Genomic DNA, 15,652 nt, shown 5'->3' with positions numbered 1-15,652 from the left:
AGCACCCAGCAAGCAATTTCTGTCTCTAGACCCAGAAGGAGAAACTGAAAAATTCAAACACACAAATTCTTTCAAGGTGCTGCGCAGATGAACAAAGTGCATCTTTCAGCAGGAGAGGCTCAGATTCAAACTGGATTAGGCCACAAGCAAACAGAAGTCTGACTGCCTCTTGCAAATATTTGCCAACATCATAAAACCATCATCCTGGTATGCATAAAACTTTCTCCTCAGAAGAAAGATCAGAATGGTATAGACTGCTATAAACTGGGGCTTGGATATAGCACGCCAACTGATAGACAAAAAGTCAATACCATCTGCTTTGCACTGACATTCAGACAATACCATGCAAACTTCATTTTACAGGCACGGTATTAGTTAAATTCAACCAGATTGTGAAGGCAAAAAACCATGAAAAGCTGGTAAGGTTCTTTGTTCAGTTTTCACATTTGTGTAATTTAAACCATTTATTGTAAATCTGATTTTTTTTTCACTTGCAATTTAACTCCTAGAATTCCATAAGCAGTATTTCTGCACAACTTGTCTGCTACATACTTTAAGTTTTATGAGGAGCCCTGATTGAGGAAAGTTACTACTAACTCCACTTTGCAGATCAAAAGCTCAGCCACATAAACATTTACTGAAAGCAACAAGGAAGTCTGTGGCTCTGTGAACTAAACCATGAACTCAAATCTTGTCAGTCTTTTTCCTCCCAAGACAGGTATGCACAAACCTTGGTTGCATGCCAGCTTTTTAAAAGCTGGGCTTGAAACAGGCTTTCTCCACGTTTACAAATGGGAAAGAGCAGACAATCCAAACACAAAATGTGAAATACTAAATGCTAAACCTAGAGACATCAACATTTTCTGAGAATGAAAGAAGTTCACTATGCACTATTCAAAAGTTACATACATGTCAGAATGCAAATACAAATAATTATTCTAGTGAGTTGCTTAATTTTGATTACTTTCACCCACACATTACATCTCCAGCAAGAGTACGAACTGAACAGCACAACTGAACTTCCAGCATAACTTGTTTGTCAAATCCCACAATACCAGGACTACTGACATTTGACAGAACTAGTATAGCATAAATTTAAAGAAGATAAAATGAAACACTTCTTCACACAGTTGGCAGTGAACTTCTGGTGTTTCCTGCCCCAGGACATTGTGCAGAGAAACATCATCAGAAGTGGAAAAAGGGACTAAACAAACTTATGGACAGCAGCTCCACAGATACTCGTCACAGATATCTTCCAGACATCCCTAGTGCAACAGCAGTAGATGCCGCAGGGACAGGAGGGCAGTGGAGCACCAATAGAGGCCAGACTTCCTTGCTCCCATTCAACAGCACTTTCCACTGACAGTGCTGGAGCTGGCTATGGATGAGGTGACTCTGGGTCTGACTGACCTGGGCATTCTCATGCTATCAATACACCACTCTGCCCTTTGAAAACATGCCAAGGAACTCCTCCTTCCCAACCTTTTCAACTACAGAAGGAGAGAGAACATGCTTTTACAGTAAGAGCCAACTTTTACACAGTAATTTTATTACATAAGGATTTATGTATGTGCCAAATTACCAGATGACCATTTAGTCCTTAAGCAGCTCTTTGTTTCTCAGTAGAAGTAAAAGGGAAAAAGGGAAAATTAAGAAGAGCATATTTTGTGGATTCAACACATCAGGATGCATATTTGAGAATAAAAAATAAAGTACTCTTCAGTTTGACATACATTACTATCTTTTCAAAGTTACAAAGTTCTTGTTATTTTCAAATTCTCACAGAAGAATGTCTTATTAGCCTTGTGGAATGTATAAAGAGGCCAAAGAAGATTCACACACATGTTCTACAGTATGTTTTAAAGGGTTGAAAGCAAAACACAGAAAACCTAGTTCCCCCTTAAAGTCCAGAGGAAAAAGAGGTAATGTCACTCTACTTGACAGGCCTCAACAGAAATGGTCTGCCAATGTCACAAAGAAGCTGCATCAGGCTCATGAGGCCGGGTTGTAAGAAGCTTGGAGAATATATTGTCAAGGCAGTACTACATGGTAGTCTCCAAATGCTTTTTGGTAGTCTCCAAATGCTTTTTGCAAGCAGCAGTTACTGGCTACTGAGAGACACAAAATGGCTGCTGGACACGGAGATTCGGTTTCATCTGATATTGCTCATACGCTAATCGTTATTGTGAACAGGTCCGGTGAATAGACTAGTGAATTGTGAAAGCAGAATTAATGTCATATCATCAAGTAATAACGCAGAGCCCTTCATGTTAGGTGAAACATTTGATGGTGTCTGATGCTACACAGCAACGTAAGAGTACCTCCTTCCATTTGTTCCAACGCCTATGGAAACACTGACTCACCTGGAAGAAAAGCAGGAAAATCAAAGCCAAAACTAAGCCTTAGAGAAAGATATTTCTCAAGTCCGCCTTCAAAGCTTGACCCTTTTACATATCTCATCTACTCTGCTCCAAAACTGTTCAAGTTTCTCCTCACCTTTCATCAAAATAAGAGGTTTCTTCATCAAGGAAAAGTATTCTGAAATGCTAGCCTGGTTCAACGCTACAGGCAGATAGCTTTGCGTTGGAGTGCTTTAATATGTTTTTATATTGCATATAAAGCATGCAAACATAAACCAGTTTGTTGAAAACTACCCTCTTTGTGGTAGCTGGCTATAATTCTGAACAAGTTTTCAATTTTCACACTGCTGCTAGGGTAAAACATTTTAAAGAGTTTAATTTTTACAGTGGCTTCAATGACACAAGATTATCTAACAAAGTAATGGTTAATCAATAGAGGGTTTAGTTGTCAGGTGAAACATATAACACACTAAAAGGGATTGATTGCAAGACTCCTCCTTATTTACTAGAAGGTATATATTTAAAATGACACAAACTTGTTACCAAGCTGCATTCCTTTAACCTTGCAAAAGCCGTTTGAGAAGAGTGTTAAGCAGCCCTATAGCCAAACAAGCTCTAATGAAAGAAAAAAAAAGAAACCTACAAATATATGGGAGCACCAAATCATGTCAGAAGCAGGGGAACCACAAAGCTGCATTCACTCTCAGCCAAAGGCTTAAAATGCCACAGAGGCACTAGACTATGGTTCACTAAAGATAGAGCTGTATCTGATCTCATTCCATAAGTGTCTTTGGTTACATTTTTCTTTTTAAAGAAAGTATGATCCTGCTCTTTGACACAAACACATAAACATTTCTACTCTTGTCTGCGCAGCTCTGGATGAACACTGAGCACCAGCCTGAAGCCCCAACCCCAGGCAAAACTCCATGTATGTGCAGCTTTTCTACCAACTGAAATCCATTTCTTTGGCCATTCATTCCAAGAATCCCCAGTCCCTGAACAAAGCTCCGCTTTTTAATAGAAGCTGCAACCCAGGAGTTCAATAAGATAGTTAGTAATTACATGATTTATCAGAGAAAGATAACACTAATAAAAAAACAGCAAAAAGACAAAACCCATACCCTCCCTTCAAGTCATTTTCAGGGAAAAGATTATTAAACTGTTCTTTTTGAACAAGGGCTTTTGTAGCTAAGCACAAATTGCCAAACGGTTAGAAAAAAAAGTTATTAGACTCTGAAGAATTCAGCAGAAGTGGGAAGTTATATAAACAAATCACTCCAGCAGATTTGGAAAGATCGCTTTCATCTTATTTAGAGTCTTAGGAGACTTGTATTAATTACCCTTTAAAGGTCTTTCACATGGACTATTTAAAATAAATGCAATTTATTTATTTATTTCAAATGAGGTGCTTCTTCTGAAAGAATTAAGTAATCTTAACAAATTTAAAAACGTTTTTATAAAGAGGTAATTAAAAAGAAGACTAGAATTAAGTCAAGCTGTAAGACATTACCCAGGATCCACCTCGACTATTTTCTTAAGATGAAATTTTTGCTTTCCCTAGCCCAGCCTTGGGAAGGATAGTCTCCACAGCAAGTCATAAGACAAAATAAAGACTAGCCAAACAAAAAACTAGATCATTTACAGGATTTTCCCTAAAGCACAGTTTGTCATATTGCAATTACACCTTGCTGACTGTGGAAGCCAGAGTCCTTAATATTGCCACTAGAGGGAAGACGTGTCTTAACACAGGGCAATGGCAGTTGGGGAGTGGGTTTTCTTGAGCAATTACCATAACAAAGCTCCCTTGGCTGTGTGTACCTTCTAATTACCCAGTACAATTAAAATGACTTACCTAAAACAAACATGGAAAAAAAAAGGCCCTTAAAACAAAAAACCTCAAGACAACGCAAACAAAAAGCTTTAGTCCAATATGCTTGTTACCTGAAATTACATTAAAGCTGAAGATTTTTTTAAACCCATCCATCAATGCACAAGGGGGAGAAACACAAAAAGGAGTATGCCACAATGCCCAACACCACAGGGCTGTTCAGCTACGTAAAAGCATTAAAACAAACAGAAACAAAGAGCAAGGCAAACTGGATCTCTTGTTAAAGAAAAGAAGGGGGGAAAAAAAGAAAAAGAAAATGTGGTATTTAGCCATCTGGTAGCTGCTTGAAAACAAATTGTCCTCAGAAGAGCAGAAATACAGTATGTCTTCTTGCAGTTCACTGGCTTATGAATCAGACTACTTTTCCTACTTTTTTTTTAATACAGGCATGGTAATGTTAGACTTCTGTGCTGCTCCTTTCACTTCCCTCTTGTCCCACTGTGCAGACATAACCACGGCCACCCCAATCAGACCCGGTTGTTCTCACTTGGATGCATTATGTGCAGTCTTTCAAGATACATCTTGTTGGGCCATTGTTCAAAACCCCCCAGGATTTTTTTTCCCCTAACAGCTACTTGCTGATTTTTAAACTCTTAAATCTTTCATTTTATAAGGCGTATCATTAAGGGAAGATGGCAGCCAAGTGATTTTTCTTTCCATTGACAATTTGTGACATTTTTCCAGCAGCGTGCAAGGTGTTGAAAACCTGGCAGCTGTTACCTCCTGGGATGAAGATCCTTTTTTATCCTCCCTTGACAGTTTAACTCAATGGGTCAGCACCTTTAAAGACTGCAAAGTACCACTGAAGTGGATGGAGGCTTGAATTACTGCTCCCTCCCTAATCAATGTAAACCCTCACTGCAGGTGAAACTCTTAATCTATAGAGGTGCATGGGGGAGGAAAATGTAATGCCCTGAGCCAGATGGTTTTCATCTTGTTTTTTAAAGAAGAAAGGAACAAGCTAACAAGGGGACAGCTACTTTTGTTAGCTTCTTGGCCTCTCTCATGGCTTCGGATCCCCAGGGTTCCAGCCACACAAGAGAAAGAATACAGAAAAACATAAACACTTAAAGAAATATAACTAGAGGGCTGGCAACATGCTGCTTTCAAAGAGCTGGGAGCCCTGTTCAGCACTTTATTTATCACTGCCCACGTTCTTCGGATGGTAAGTGGACATGGACACAAAGGGCAGGGGGGAGCAGACAACACTTGCAATTTACTCAATTACAGAGGAATGCAGCAATGCGGCAGGGTGACAGATTCCTATTAGCACTAATGCTCAAAGAGCCCAGTGGCCTTTCCGCCACGAGGCAGCATTCCCATTGTAACTTAGACTCCAGCACATCCCGCTTTGGCCAGCTTTGTAACACGCTCTAGGTGTCACAAAGGAATGGAAATTATTTTTTTGTTGTTGTTGTTTGAGAATAATGAGAAAAAAAAAACTTAAAGAGAAAGAATAATCTGGCAAGTAAGGCTAAGGGTGTACCTCTAGCAATTTCAGGGGGCTTTTCAATCTGCAACTCCAGTAATAACTGGATAACTTCATAGACTAGGACTGCCCTGCCTCAGACAGCTCTCCAACACAAGGCAAATCTGAAGTGCAGCATCTTCCCCAAAGAGACTCAGGGAGATGAAGGACCCTCTCTTCCTCCACACCATGCAAATTTCCTCATCATTCGAGAAGAGGGCTTCAATCTTGCATGGCAGAAACACTTTTGCAGTGGAGAAATACACATGGAGAGGAGCCCTAAACAGGGGGATGAGGCTGCCAATTGAAAGTAAACCACTAACAATTGTTACTTCTTGTTTTCCCTTTGCTCTACCTTCTTCAGCCACTTTCTGCTTCTCATGGTTTTCTTGAGTATTGGCTTTAAACTCTTAAGATGAGACTGTGCCTATTTTAATTTTGAAATAGTGCCCAGAGCACGTTTTAGGTGCTACATGCAATTTTAGAAAATTATCTCAAGTCTGAAAGAGTGAACTGAGGTAATATTCTGTGCCAAAACCGTAAGAGGGAGAATTCTTGAAAATGCTAAGGGGCTTGTCTGAATGGGGTAACAGACAGGGATTTTTTTTCCCCCAGACTTCCATCTGGAAGCTTGCAGAAAGACAGCAGAGTCCAATGTGAGGTTTGCAGGAGGTACACTGTGGCAGCCTTGCTGCTGCCAGCTTTTCCCCACAAGGCACCTTCGCCCACAGATGAACCACAGCAGCAAAAGGCACTTCATTATTGCTGCAGTGAAGAGAAGGGAGGGAGGGTTTTAAACAACCAGTATTGTGCCCGTCTTCTTTAAAAACCAGTAGGGTAATCAAGTTCAGGGCAGCCCTGGACAGCTGCCCTGTGACCTATTCATGTTGACCCCCACTATTCATCACTTTCCTTAGGACTATGAGGGCAAGCTCCCGGGGAGTGACCACCACAATAGACAGATACGAGCCAACAATAATACGGTTCCTGCAAAAAAAACAGATGGCACTGCAATAAATTTACAAATCTGCATTCATGGCTCTGTTAAAAACACCCAGAAGCTAAAAGGCTGGAGGGGCCCCCAGAGAGTTTCCCCTTCCCAGTTTCTAAAGGCCGGCTCTCTCCCCAAGACTATTGAGCTCATGTTCTTCATAAATGAAGGATGGAGACATAGCCCTTAAAATAACAAATGGCTGACCTAATCAATCTAGTGTTTGGGTCTAACACTAAATGATAGGCACTGAAAACTAATTATGTTTTTTGGCAAGGAAGTTGAATTAAAATGGAAACACACAGGTTAAAAATGCACTGAAGCATTTGCGAGTCCCTTTGAAAGGGCAGCACACACACACGCTCACATGCAGGGCTTGAAACAGGAACCTGATTCAATAACTCATGCATTTATTTTTAAAATGAATCAGATTAGTCCCATGTGTGACCTGCCGGTCCATCTGTATGAGCTGGACTTAATGGGCACTCTTCTCACGCTTACTTCAGTTTGAAGTATGAGAGAGATAAATTTAGTTTAATTTTCAACAGATCAAGCTATCCATTTTCCAAATGGACCATCTGGATCAGCCTATTAAAATTAATTTATAACTTTGCAGTGTGAAAATTCGTTTGTTAGCTTAAATAAAGTTGCCAAAAACTTTTGCCACTTGTCATTGTTTTTTTTCTGGTCTGTTTTCATACTATGATTTTCAGTTTATCCCTTCAAAATTTAATTTTGTCAGATCAAGCACTCAACAAAAACTGAATGTCTGCATCCATATTCCGAAGTCTGTCATAGCTTAGATCTTTTCACTGTTCCAGCAAACAATGTCAAGTTCATTGCCTTCTTCAGTTTCCCAGTGCTAATCTCCATGTCTTTCCTCCCTTGCTGCCCTCACATGCACCCAACAGTGGCCATGCCTTCCACTTCCAGCAATTCAAGGACACTGCCCCACTTGTTGAGACTTCTGAATACACCCATCTCCATTCACCATTTTAATCAACAGCAAAATGATATTTCTCTTAGTAAGAGTTCCACAGCACTGAGCAATGGGTGTCTTCAGCTCCTGCCCACAACTTCAGATGTGTAAGTAAGCATTACACCTCCTCAGCACCTCCACCTTCTGGTATGTCTGATCCACAAACCCACCTGAGAAAGTGTTATGGCTAAGGCTGCATAACAGCACTGCAAACAAGGCAAGAAAAGGAAACGCACCTTTACTTAAACTTGTTAGCAGCTGAACATGTCAAGACATAGTACTTACCCTGAAGTGGTCTGATGCATCTCATTAATTTTCTAAGACTAATCAAAAAGTACTAAATATGAGGATACATCCACTGGAAGAACCATTTAAATAAACAGACTCCTCTTCTACCCCCATACACTCGATTTCTCTGTGCATGCAGGTCCATGTTCCCCAATAATGAAATATTAAGGGAGTCTCACGGGAGGAACAAAAAATACGAAACTGTTAGCATAATATTTACCAAGTTAGCATCTTTTCAGTAAAATGTAAGGCATTTTTTGTGTATTATTGCTTTGACAGCATTTGCAGGTCACATTTTGTTGGTTCTACAAAGCATGGATAGATGTAAGACATAGCGGTCACTCTGCATACCTTTCTGTAGGAGATCTAGATCTTTCAAGTAAGCATTACTCATTGATTGTGAGTATTTAGGCATGTGGCTAAATGTGTCTGAATTCTGGAATGAGAGTCCCAGAAAACTCCCACTGCTCCTGTCCATTGCTAATGGAGAGGAGGAAGAATCTGAGCTTTCAAAATGCTCAGACAGCTTTATTTCTGTCTATGCAAAGAACCAGAATTCCCTCCATAACAGGCAAAAAATCATGGACAACCACCTCCTATGATCTAGACAAGAGGCACTTGCTTTAAGACTAAGACTACATCTTGAATTTATTTACAAATACTGTTCTCAACAGAAAGGCCCTAGATAGCAATAAAAGACCCAAGGATTTTGTCCTGCACCTGTCACTGTAAGGACTGGACACAAAGATGGAGACTGACACAATGTCTCAACAATATTTTGCAACACAGCTAACCATCTTCAATGTAAACAATGCCCATTGAATTCTTTCCAATGTGAAATCTCAGGACACTACAAGTGGTTTTTCAGTTTTATTCCTGGTATCTACTTGATTATGATGAATTGTGGGCCTGAGGGAAAAGACAGCTTTCCTGTGACACTAAGAAAAGTTCTGTAGATTGAGGTATAACAAAATGGAAACCCAATTCCAGAAACTGTACCTTCCTCATCTGTATAATACAGTTTGGAAATATCTGTTTTCTCAGTCAATAATTACGAGGAAGGACTTGGTGTGATGAGAAGACACAAAAAATAAGTAACTAATGATCCTTTTTAATTAACATCTCTTACTATGAATCTTCTTTTGAAGAAGAATCATATACCTCTTGTCGAACCTGATGGCATGCCATGGATAATATTACTCTAAGATAAACCCCCCCTGATTTTCTGGCATGCTGGGGAGCTTGTTTCCTCTCCTGGGGATACACAGTAGGGACTGAGCAGTATTGCCCTCTTCCTCCAGCTCTTATTGGTTGTTGAATGCCAGAAGCAGTTTAAGTTTCATCTAACATATTTAATCAATTCTGCAAGGTAATCCTTCTCAGCTATAAACGGGACCTTAGCCATTATGCCAGCATATTGCCTCATGTCTAAAAGACTTACATGCACTACATCTGTTAGATGGACCTGTCTTAGTCACATGTATGCAGTCCTTTACATGACACCTCCTCCCACAAAATCAAACACTCCTATTAAAACACAAAAAACCCTTCAAACCAACCACACAAACCAAACGGCTCTAAGCACAAGTGCACTGTATCAAAAAGATACGTCTTCCTTTACTATGACCCACTTCTGGAAATAGCTGATGTGGGGCAGGATTGTGCCATCTTATTCCTCTGCCTGAGGCTGCTGCTCCTGTGGCTGAGATGCAGAAGGAAATGCAACAACTCCTCAGCTGTTGCAATCTATAGCCTGGGGTATTCACTTAAGTCACATTCACCAATGGTTTCACTCTGATACACCAGGCAGCAACCTCAGGCAGCTAAGGCATGGACATAATTTTGCTTCTGCTGCCTGAAGGTTGCAGTGGGAAGAAAGACCAAAGTGAAAATGGATCAGAAATCACTAACCTCAACTTAAATTTCCCAGAAAGCATATTTCAGCCTCCCTTTGTTGGCCATGGGGATTAAAAAAAAAGGAATTATTTTGAATTGGTAAGGAATTTGCTTTACTATATATAAAGGACAAAGAAATATTGTTTTAGTCAACCATCCTTTCTCCTTTTTACCCATTAGTAATTTATATGAATGTAAAAGAAATAAGACCAGGTCACTTTTCAGGTTATTAAATTGGATACCATCTCCAAGAAAATTTACCTTCAAGGGCAATAAAAAGTTTAATTGTTGTACAACATTTTGAGAGTCTTGATCTAAGGCAAGGCAAAATATACTTCAAACAAGACAGGAACAATTACGGAAGACAAGGCTGAAGAGGTCTTGATGAACACCAACTGAAGAAAGGTAAAACTAAAGTCACAGTTGACTGAACTATACTGAAGCATAGATTTCTTCAGAGTCATCAAACTCCCCTGAAAGCTAAATCTCTATGTCTGATTTTCCTGGGTACAATGTGACTTGCTCAGACTTCAAAGAAGAAAATAAAAGATTTCCATGAGCACAAGCCAGACTTCAGCTTCCAGAAGCATTTAAGGATTCAAATAGCTAGAAAGTTTTATTGCATTTTTAAAGAGACTGATCACATACCTGTCTAAGTGAATTCTTCTCAGGAATGATCTTCCTAGGGGGCTCATCATTATTACAGTCTTCTCTCTCAGAGGAATTCTGTGAAAGAAAGTAAGCTTTAATTCAGTTCTTATCCCTAATATTACCCTGTGAGGAGAAAGAAACAATATTTTTCCTGCACAGGCTGTAGCATTTTACATATATACATACTGGAGGCTAACTTGTACTTTTATGCCAAACAGCTTGTTATGGCAGAGAAAGAATTTCTCCTCCTCAACACAACAATGCAACACTGTGTAGGTATCTATTGAAGAAGCCCATGCTTTGGGGATTTTTTCTGAAACTACCAATAACCACTTCCAAAAGCTGCAATGGTGGTTCAATCAGCATGGCAACACTGGTGCTCTTGAACCCCCAGAATAACCATTTAAAAGAGTGGAACCTGTTGAAAACAAGAGGTTGTTAATAGATGTAACTGTTGTTCTCTGTGCCACTATGTTTTTAATCTGCCTAACAATTACTAATTGCACTGAGTCTGCCTGGCTGCCTAAAGTAATAGAGAAATTATGGTGGAGCTAAATTCTTGCAGAAGAGATTGTCAGGGAATCCTTCCAAAAACACCCCCAAACCTTGTGTAGGTTGTGTATGATAATACAGCTGTGTTTTTCTCTCCTGCTGCCTCACTCCACATATATGTACGATTTCTAGAAAGATTGATTCTCCAAAATGTAAGCTGCCACCTTCAAAAAAAAGATCAGTCAGACAAGAGGAAGTAGACAAGAAATGCAAGGGCTTTTCCAGCATGAGTTAAAAATACAACCAGGAAACTTGTCATGCTACTGTCATGATTAAAACCAAATATTGCTTGGTTTAAAGACAAACTATAGTTGTATCAGGACATGAACAGTCTCTTGTAAATGTTTGGTTAAAAACTGCTGGATACAGTGGGGAGAATCCTGACCTCACTGCCAAAGTCAGCTATTCTGGAAGACGGCATTCCTTCGCACAGGTTCAGCTACTGCACTCGGGGAGAAATGACAGCCAGCTTGGGGGAATCCCACACACACATCTAAAATAAGTTTGATCACCACAGTATTCATAGCCTTAGGCCACATTCCCACACATTCAGTAGTGAGCAACTAAACAGGTTTTAAAGAGATGCAGAAAAACTGCCTAGGGAGAGCTCTGCCAGGAAAAGGGTGGCTTTCCAGTTACTTGCACACAAGCTCAGGACTGTGTCTATTACAGCAGAAGTTTGCATTCTGCATCTGTCTCCCAAATAACCTGTCCTTTGCTGAGCACGGCTCTGCCTGGCTTCTCACAGAGACAGCTTCCAGCCCAGCACCTCAGGAGACACAAGTGGCATGTGCTGGCAGGGGAGGAGCAGGCTGGGAGAGCAGTGGCAGCCCAGGGCCAGCAGCAGCACAGCGGAGCCTGTGCCCACTGCAGCGCTGCACAGCACGGGACCAAAGGCACAGCCAGGACACAGGGCAGGGACAGCAGCTGCTGAGAAATGACAGACAACGGGTGGAGGGAGAGGAACACAACAGAAAAACCACACTTGGGATGTCATAAACTGGTGGTCAGGAGTAAATCTAGGCTTGCAGACCAAGTAGTGATTTTGAATTCTTTTTTTTAAAACAAGATATAGAACCTATAAGGCACAATGACATTTGGAATGCTGTAACCAGGGTTTTATAATGGAAATCAATCCTAAACAGGCCTGATAAATCACTGTAAGATGGCAGCTTCTAAAAGTTTTTGTATGAGGTCACAGTCAGGACCACGTTATTACATTAAATCCTGCTTTGAAAGAACTGTGATCATAAAAACATACAAGCTAGAATCGCATATATGCAAAAAGGAAGGTCAGACATTAAAGCTGCTCTTTTCTGCTCACGAAATTTAGTTTAGTAAGTGGTTCATTCAAGTTAGGATTTTAATTTTTGTGATTTGGGGAAAAAAAAAAAATCAAGAGTGAAACCTATTAAGAACCTGAGGCGAGTTACTAAAGGAAATGCATTTTGTTGTGGCTGTAGGGTAAAGGGGTTGTTTAGTACTTCTGGATTCATTTTCAACATCCACCCCCTTCCCTACAGTAAGTGTCAGAATGATTCCCCGTTCCAACTAATCTCTCTTGGAAAGCGAAATCTTACATTCTTCTCACCTTTCAAAGCCACTGAAGATCCTCCCTCACAGAAACATCAAAAAGCAGGAACTGCTGGTGAACTGTTAGCCCTTATTTTGAAATTTCTAGTTACTGCAAAGCATCAAGTTATCTACTTTTTCTTTAAGCTGAGCATCTAATTTTAAGAGCAAGCAGAGGACCATTTTGCATTCATTATCTTTATAGGTGGCAAGGCTAAGAGGTTGGCTGAACAAAGACCAGACAAAGACTGCCAAGTGCATATGGTGGTTCACAGCTTGGCGTCTCACCATTCTACAGCACCAACACAGCAGCTCCGATAGCAGACTATTAAAGAGGAGCGCTGCTCATGCACTTTTGTCGGCAAGTAAGTTACGCTTGGTGAAGACAGAATGACTGGAAAGCATTACACTTAAGAAAAAGCACAGATGTTTATAACTCCCGCTCATTTCTCAGGAAAAGGAAACCTATCAATCCAGGTGCAGCTACAGGACCCTGCATATTTCAGGACTAACTGCAGCTGCATGGAAGTGAATTTCACTTGACAGGGCAACACTTAGCCATGGCCAAGGGAAGAGCATAACGTAATCGACTGAGACGGTACATCTATATATTTCTCCTTGCTGAACAAGGTGGGAGGAGGGATAAACATGTGCGAGGTCAGAATAAGGTTTGTCTCAGCAGGACTCCAGCGATGCTCTCGGCCACAGGAGAGGCAGACAAAGGGAGGAACCGCTCTGAGCACCCTCTCGTGGTTACTGAAATGCACGTCCCGGGCACAGACCTGGAAAGAAGCATTTGGTATCCAGACGGTAAGCTGGGTGTACTCACTGGGAATATTAAAGATCTGCAGCAACTGTACTTCATATATAGTAGGGGAATGATGGAATTTGCTAGGGAGAAAGAAGCAAAGAAAACTAGTGCACATGGAAAGCTGAAAAGCCATACAAACTCCCTTCCACCAGGGAAAATTTTTACTTCCCACAGGCAAGCCTTCTTGATCAAAGTTGAACTAGCTAAAAGCATTTGTGCTTGCAAGGGTCTCTTCTTTTGAACAAATACAGGCAAGATTAGATCCTGAAGTCTCCAAAGCACACCCTCTTTCCAGGTAAAATAATTTATATTTTTTTTTTCCCAAGGTCACACAATGACAGGGGAAATACTGAGAACAGAAGTCAGGAAACCCAAGCTCATAGTTCTTGTAACCTTGAAAATTTGTCTCTAACAGAAGATTCCTGCAAAGGGGCTCTGCCTTCCATAGCTCATTTTTCCTAAAATGGCTACTGCCTGTAATGAGATCCTTTTAAATCTGATTTGCATTTAAAACTTCAGCCTGTAATTAACAGAATATAACTCCATGGCAGGTTGTCTTAAAGACCACTACAAAATTATTACTATTTAACTCTCCCCATGAAGCCTCCTCCACCACTAAACACAACATGCTACAATGCATACAAAATCCCCAGACTGAAGCATTTGACAGGAGATGACATGCAGTATTTTGTGTACACAGCCCAGCAAACACTGCTGGGAATGAGATATAATACATGGAGAAATGCACTCCCAGGGACTACCAATTGGGCAGAGCTACCTTTAGTACCGCCTCACTCATGGTGGAAATCAAACCCCTGCCAAATGGGGGAGGCTTTCTTTGATGCTGTTTTGCCCTGCACTAATTATAAAAGAGTACAGACACAGCCTTTTTTCCAAGTGTATGGAGGTGGGGGTGGGGGAGAAGCGTGTGTCTATGTGAAGAGCACAACTATTTTTTATGCTTTCAAATTCTTAATCCTGTTTGGAGCTGTCAGTGGGGGTTAATGGAAGCCTTGGATAGGAGAATTCCAATCTGGTTGGCAGATGGATAGGTTGGTTATAGCTGCATAACTATGTCTTGCCTGCAGGCACAATTCAGAACACTGTTAAAGCAATATAAAGTCTCTGTCAAGCTGAACCATTTGGATCAGTAGCAAGGAGAAATAATAATAAAAAAGGAGTTCATTTCTGGGCCTTGCGTGTTTATGCTAGTATGCAGAAACTGATTAATTGTCATCGTGTGCTGGTCTGCTATACCTCGGATTTCTACTTCTGGAGTAGATTTTGCATGCTAATATAATCATTCTCCCTCTTGAGACATTAGCAAATAATCAAATGAAAAACAGGATCATAATTTACTGAGATTCGGGCAATTCTCTATGCAAATTTGACTTGTTATTGCTGCTGCCTCGTTAATCTGAATGCCTTTGACAAACTCCTTTGATTTATGAACTCATGACAACTCCAATGTGTATATATTTTGCTAGATTGACATTATCATTAAGAGTGGGTGGACTGAGCTCACATGAATGGCTGATTTTATTCGCTGGTGTCTGCTGCTCAACAGCTGAGCATCTCCTTCTCACAAAGCCCCTGAGCGCCAGGCTCTTCCCATCTACCCATCCATTCATCATCTCGATGTTAATTGGCCCAGGCTTTAAGCAAATTTTCAACACGATTTAAAGGCACGATGACACTGATTACTGACCCTCTGCCATACGGTGCCTATTGATTAACCTGACAGAGATGATGAGCTTGAGGGAAACTAGGTGTGTGTGGACCTCGGGGAGGGGAAAAAAAAATAATATATTGTTTATGCAGGCAAAACACTTGTCTTTATCCCAAAGGCCAGAATTTGTGCTGCACTGGCCCTTAAAACACACTATTGCTTTAAACACCTGCATCCAATACAGAAAATGCTTGCTTGCTTGCTGTGGAAAAATGATTACAAATTTGATGTCATGTGCAGTCTGTATTTTAATCGAGTTCCCTGATAAATAGACCCCCTCAAGCCAATCAAGTCTCGCTCCAGCCATTGCGTGCGTATACATCAGTTCGAACAGAAGCCTGGGTGTGCAGAGTGTGCTTTTAGTGGTATCAGCAGATCCAACCGCATGTAGGAAATCTACTTGGGTATTTCAGGTCTCTAAGCAAATAATACAGTGGGAACACAGTGTGCAAACAGTTAGAGTAGAG

The 15,652-nt window shown here is 40.7% G+C and overlaps 1 protein-coding gene across 8 annotated transcripts in view; it reads right to left on the bottom strand.

Moving 5' to 3' along the window:
• The window catches only part of BTRC (beta-transducin repeat containing E3 ubiquitin protein ligase), a 115,234-nt gene that overhangs the window by 55,997 nt on the left and 43,585 nt on the right, over positions 1 to 15,652 (bottom strand). For 7 of the 8 annotated variants that reach the window (XM_064716182.1, XM_064716180.1, XM_064716177.1 and 4 more), the window contains one exon: positions 10,519 to 10,596. The exons of the other annotated variant lie outside the window; for it this stretch is intronic. In XM_064716182.1, coding sequence (XP_064572252.1) covers positions 10,519 to 10,596 — 78 coding nt within the window. The remainder of the gene's footprint in view (positions 1 to 10,518; positions 10,597 to 15,652) is intronic. 8 annotated transcript variants of the gene reach the window in all.

The sequence above is a fragment of the Zonotrichia leucophrys genome, chromosome 6 (genome assembly GCF_028769735.1).
Source record: "Zonotrichia leucophrys gambelii isolate GWCS_2022_RI chromosome 6, RI_Zleu_2.0, whole genome shotgun sequence".
In the NCBI taxonomy this organism is placed as follows: Eukaryota; Metazoa; Chordata; class Aves; order Passeriformes; family Passerellidae; genus Zonotrichia; species Zonotrichia leucophrys.
The sequence above is the reverse complement of the archived record's forward strand: the minus strand, read 5'-3'. Positions and strand labels throughout refer to the sequence as shown.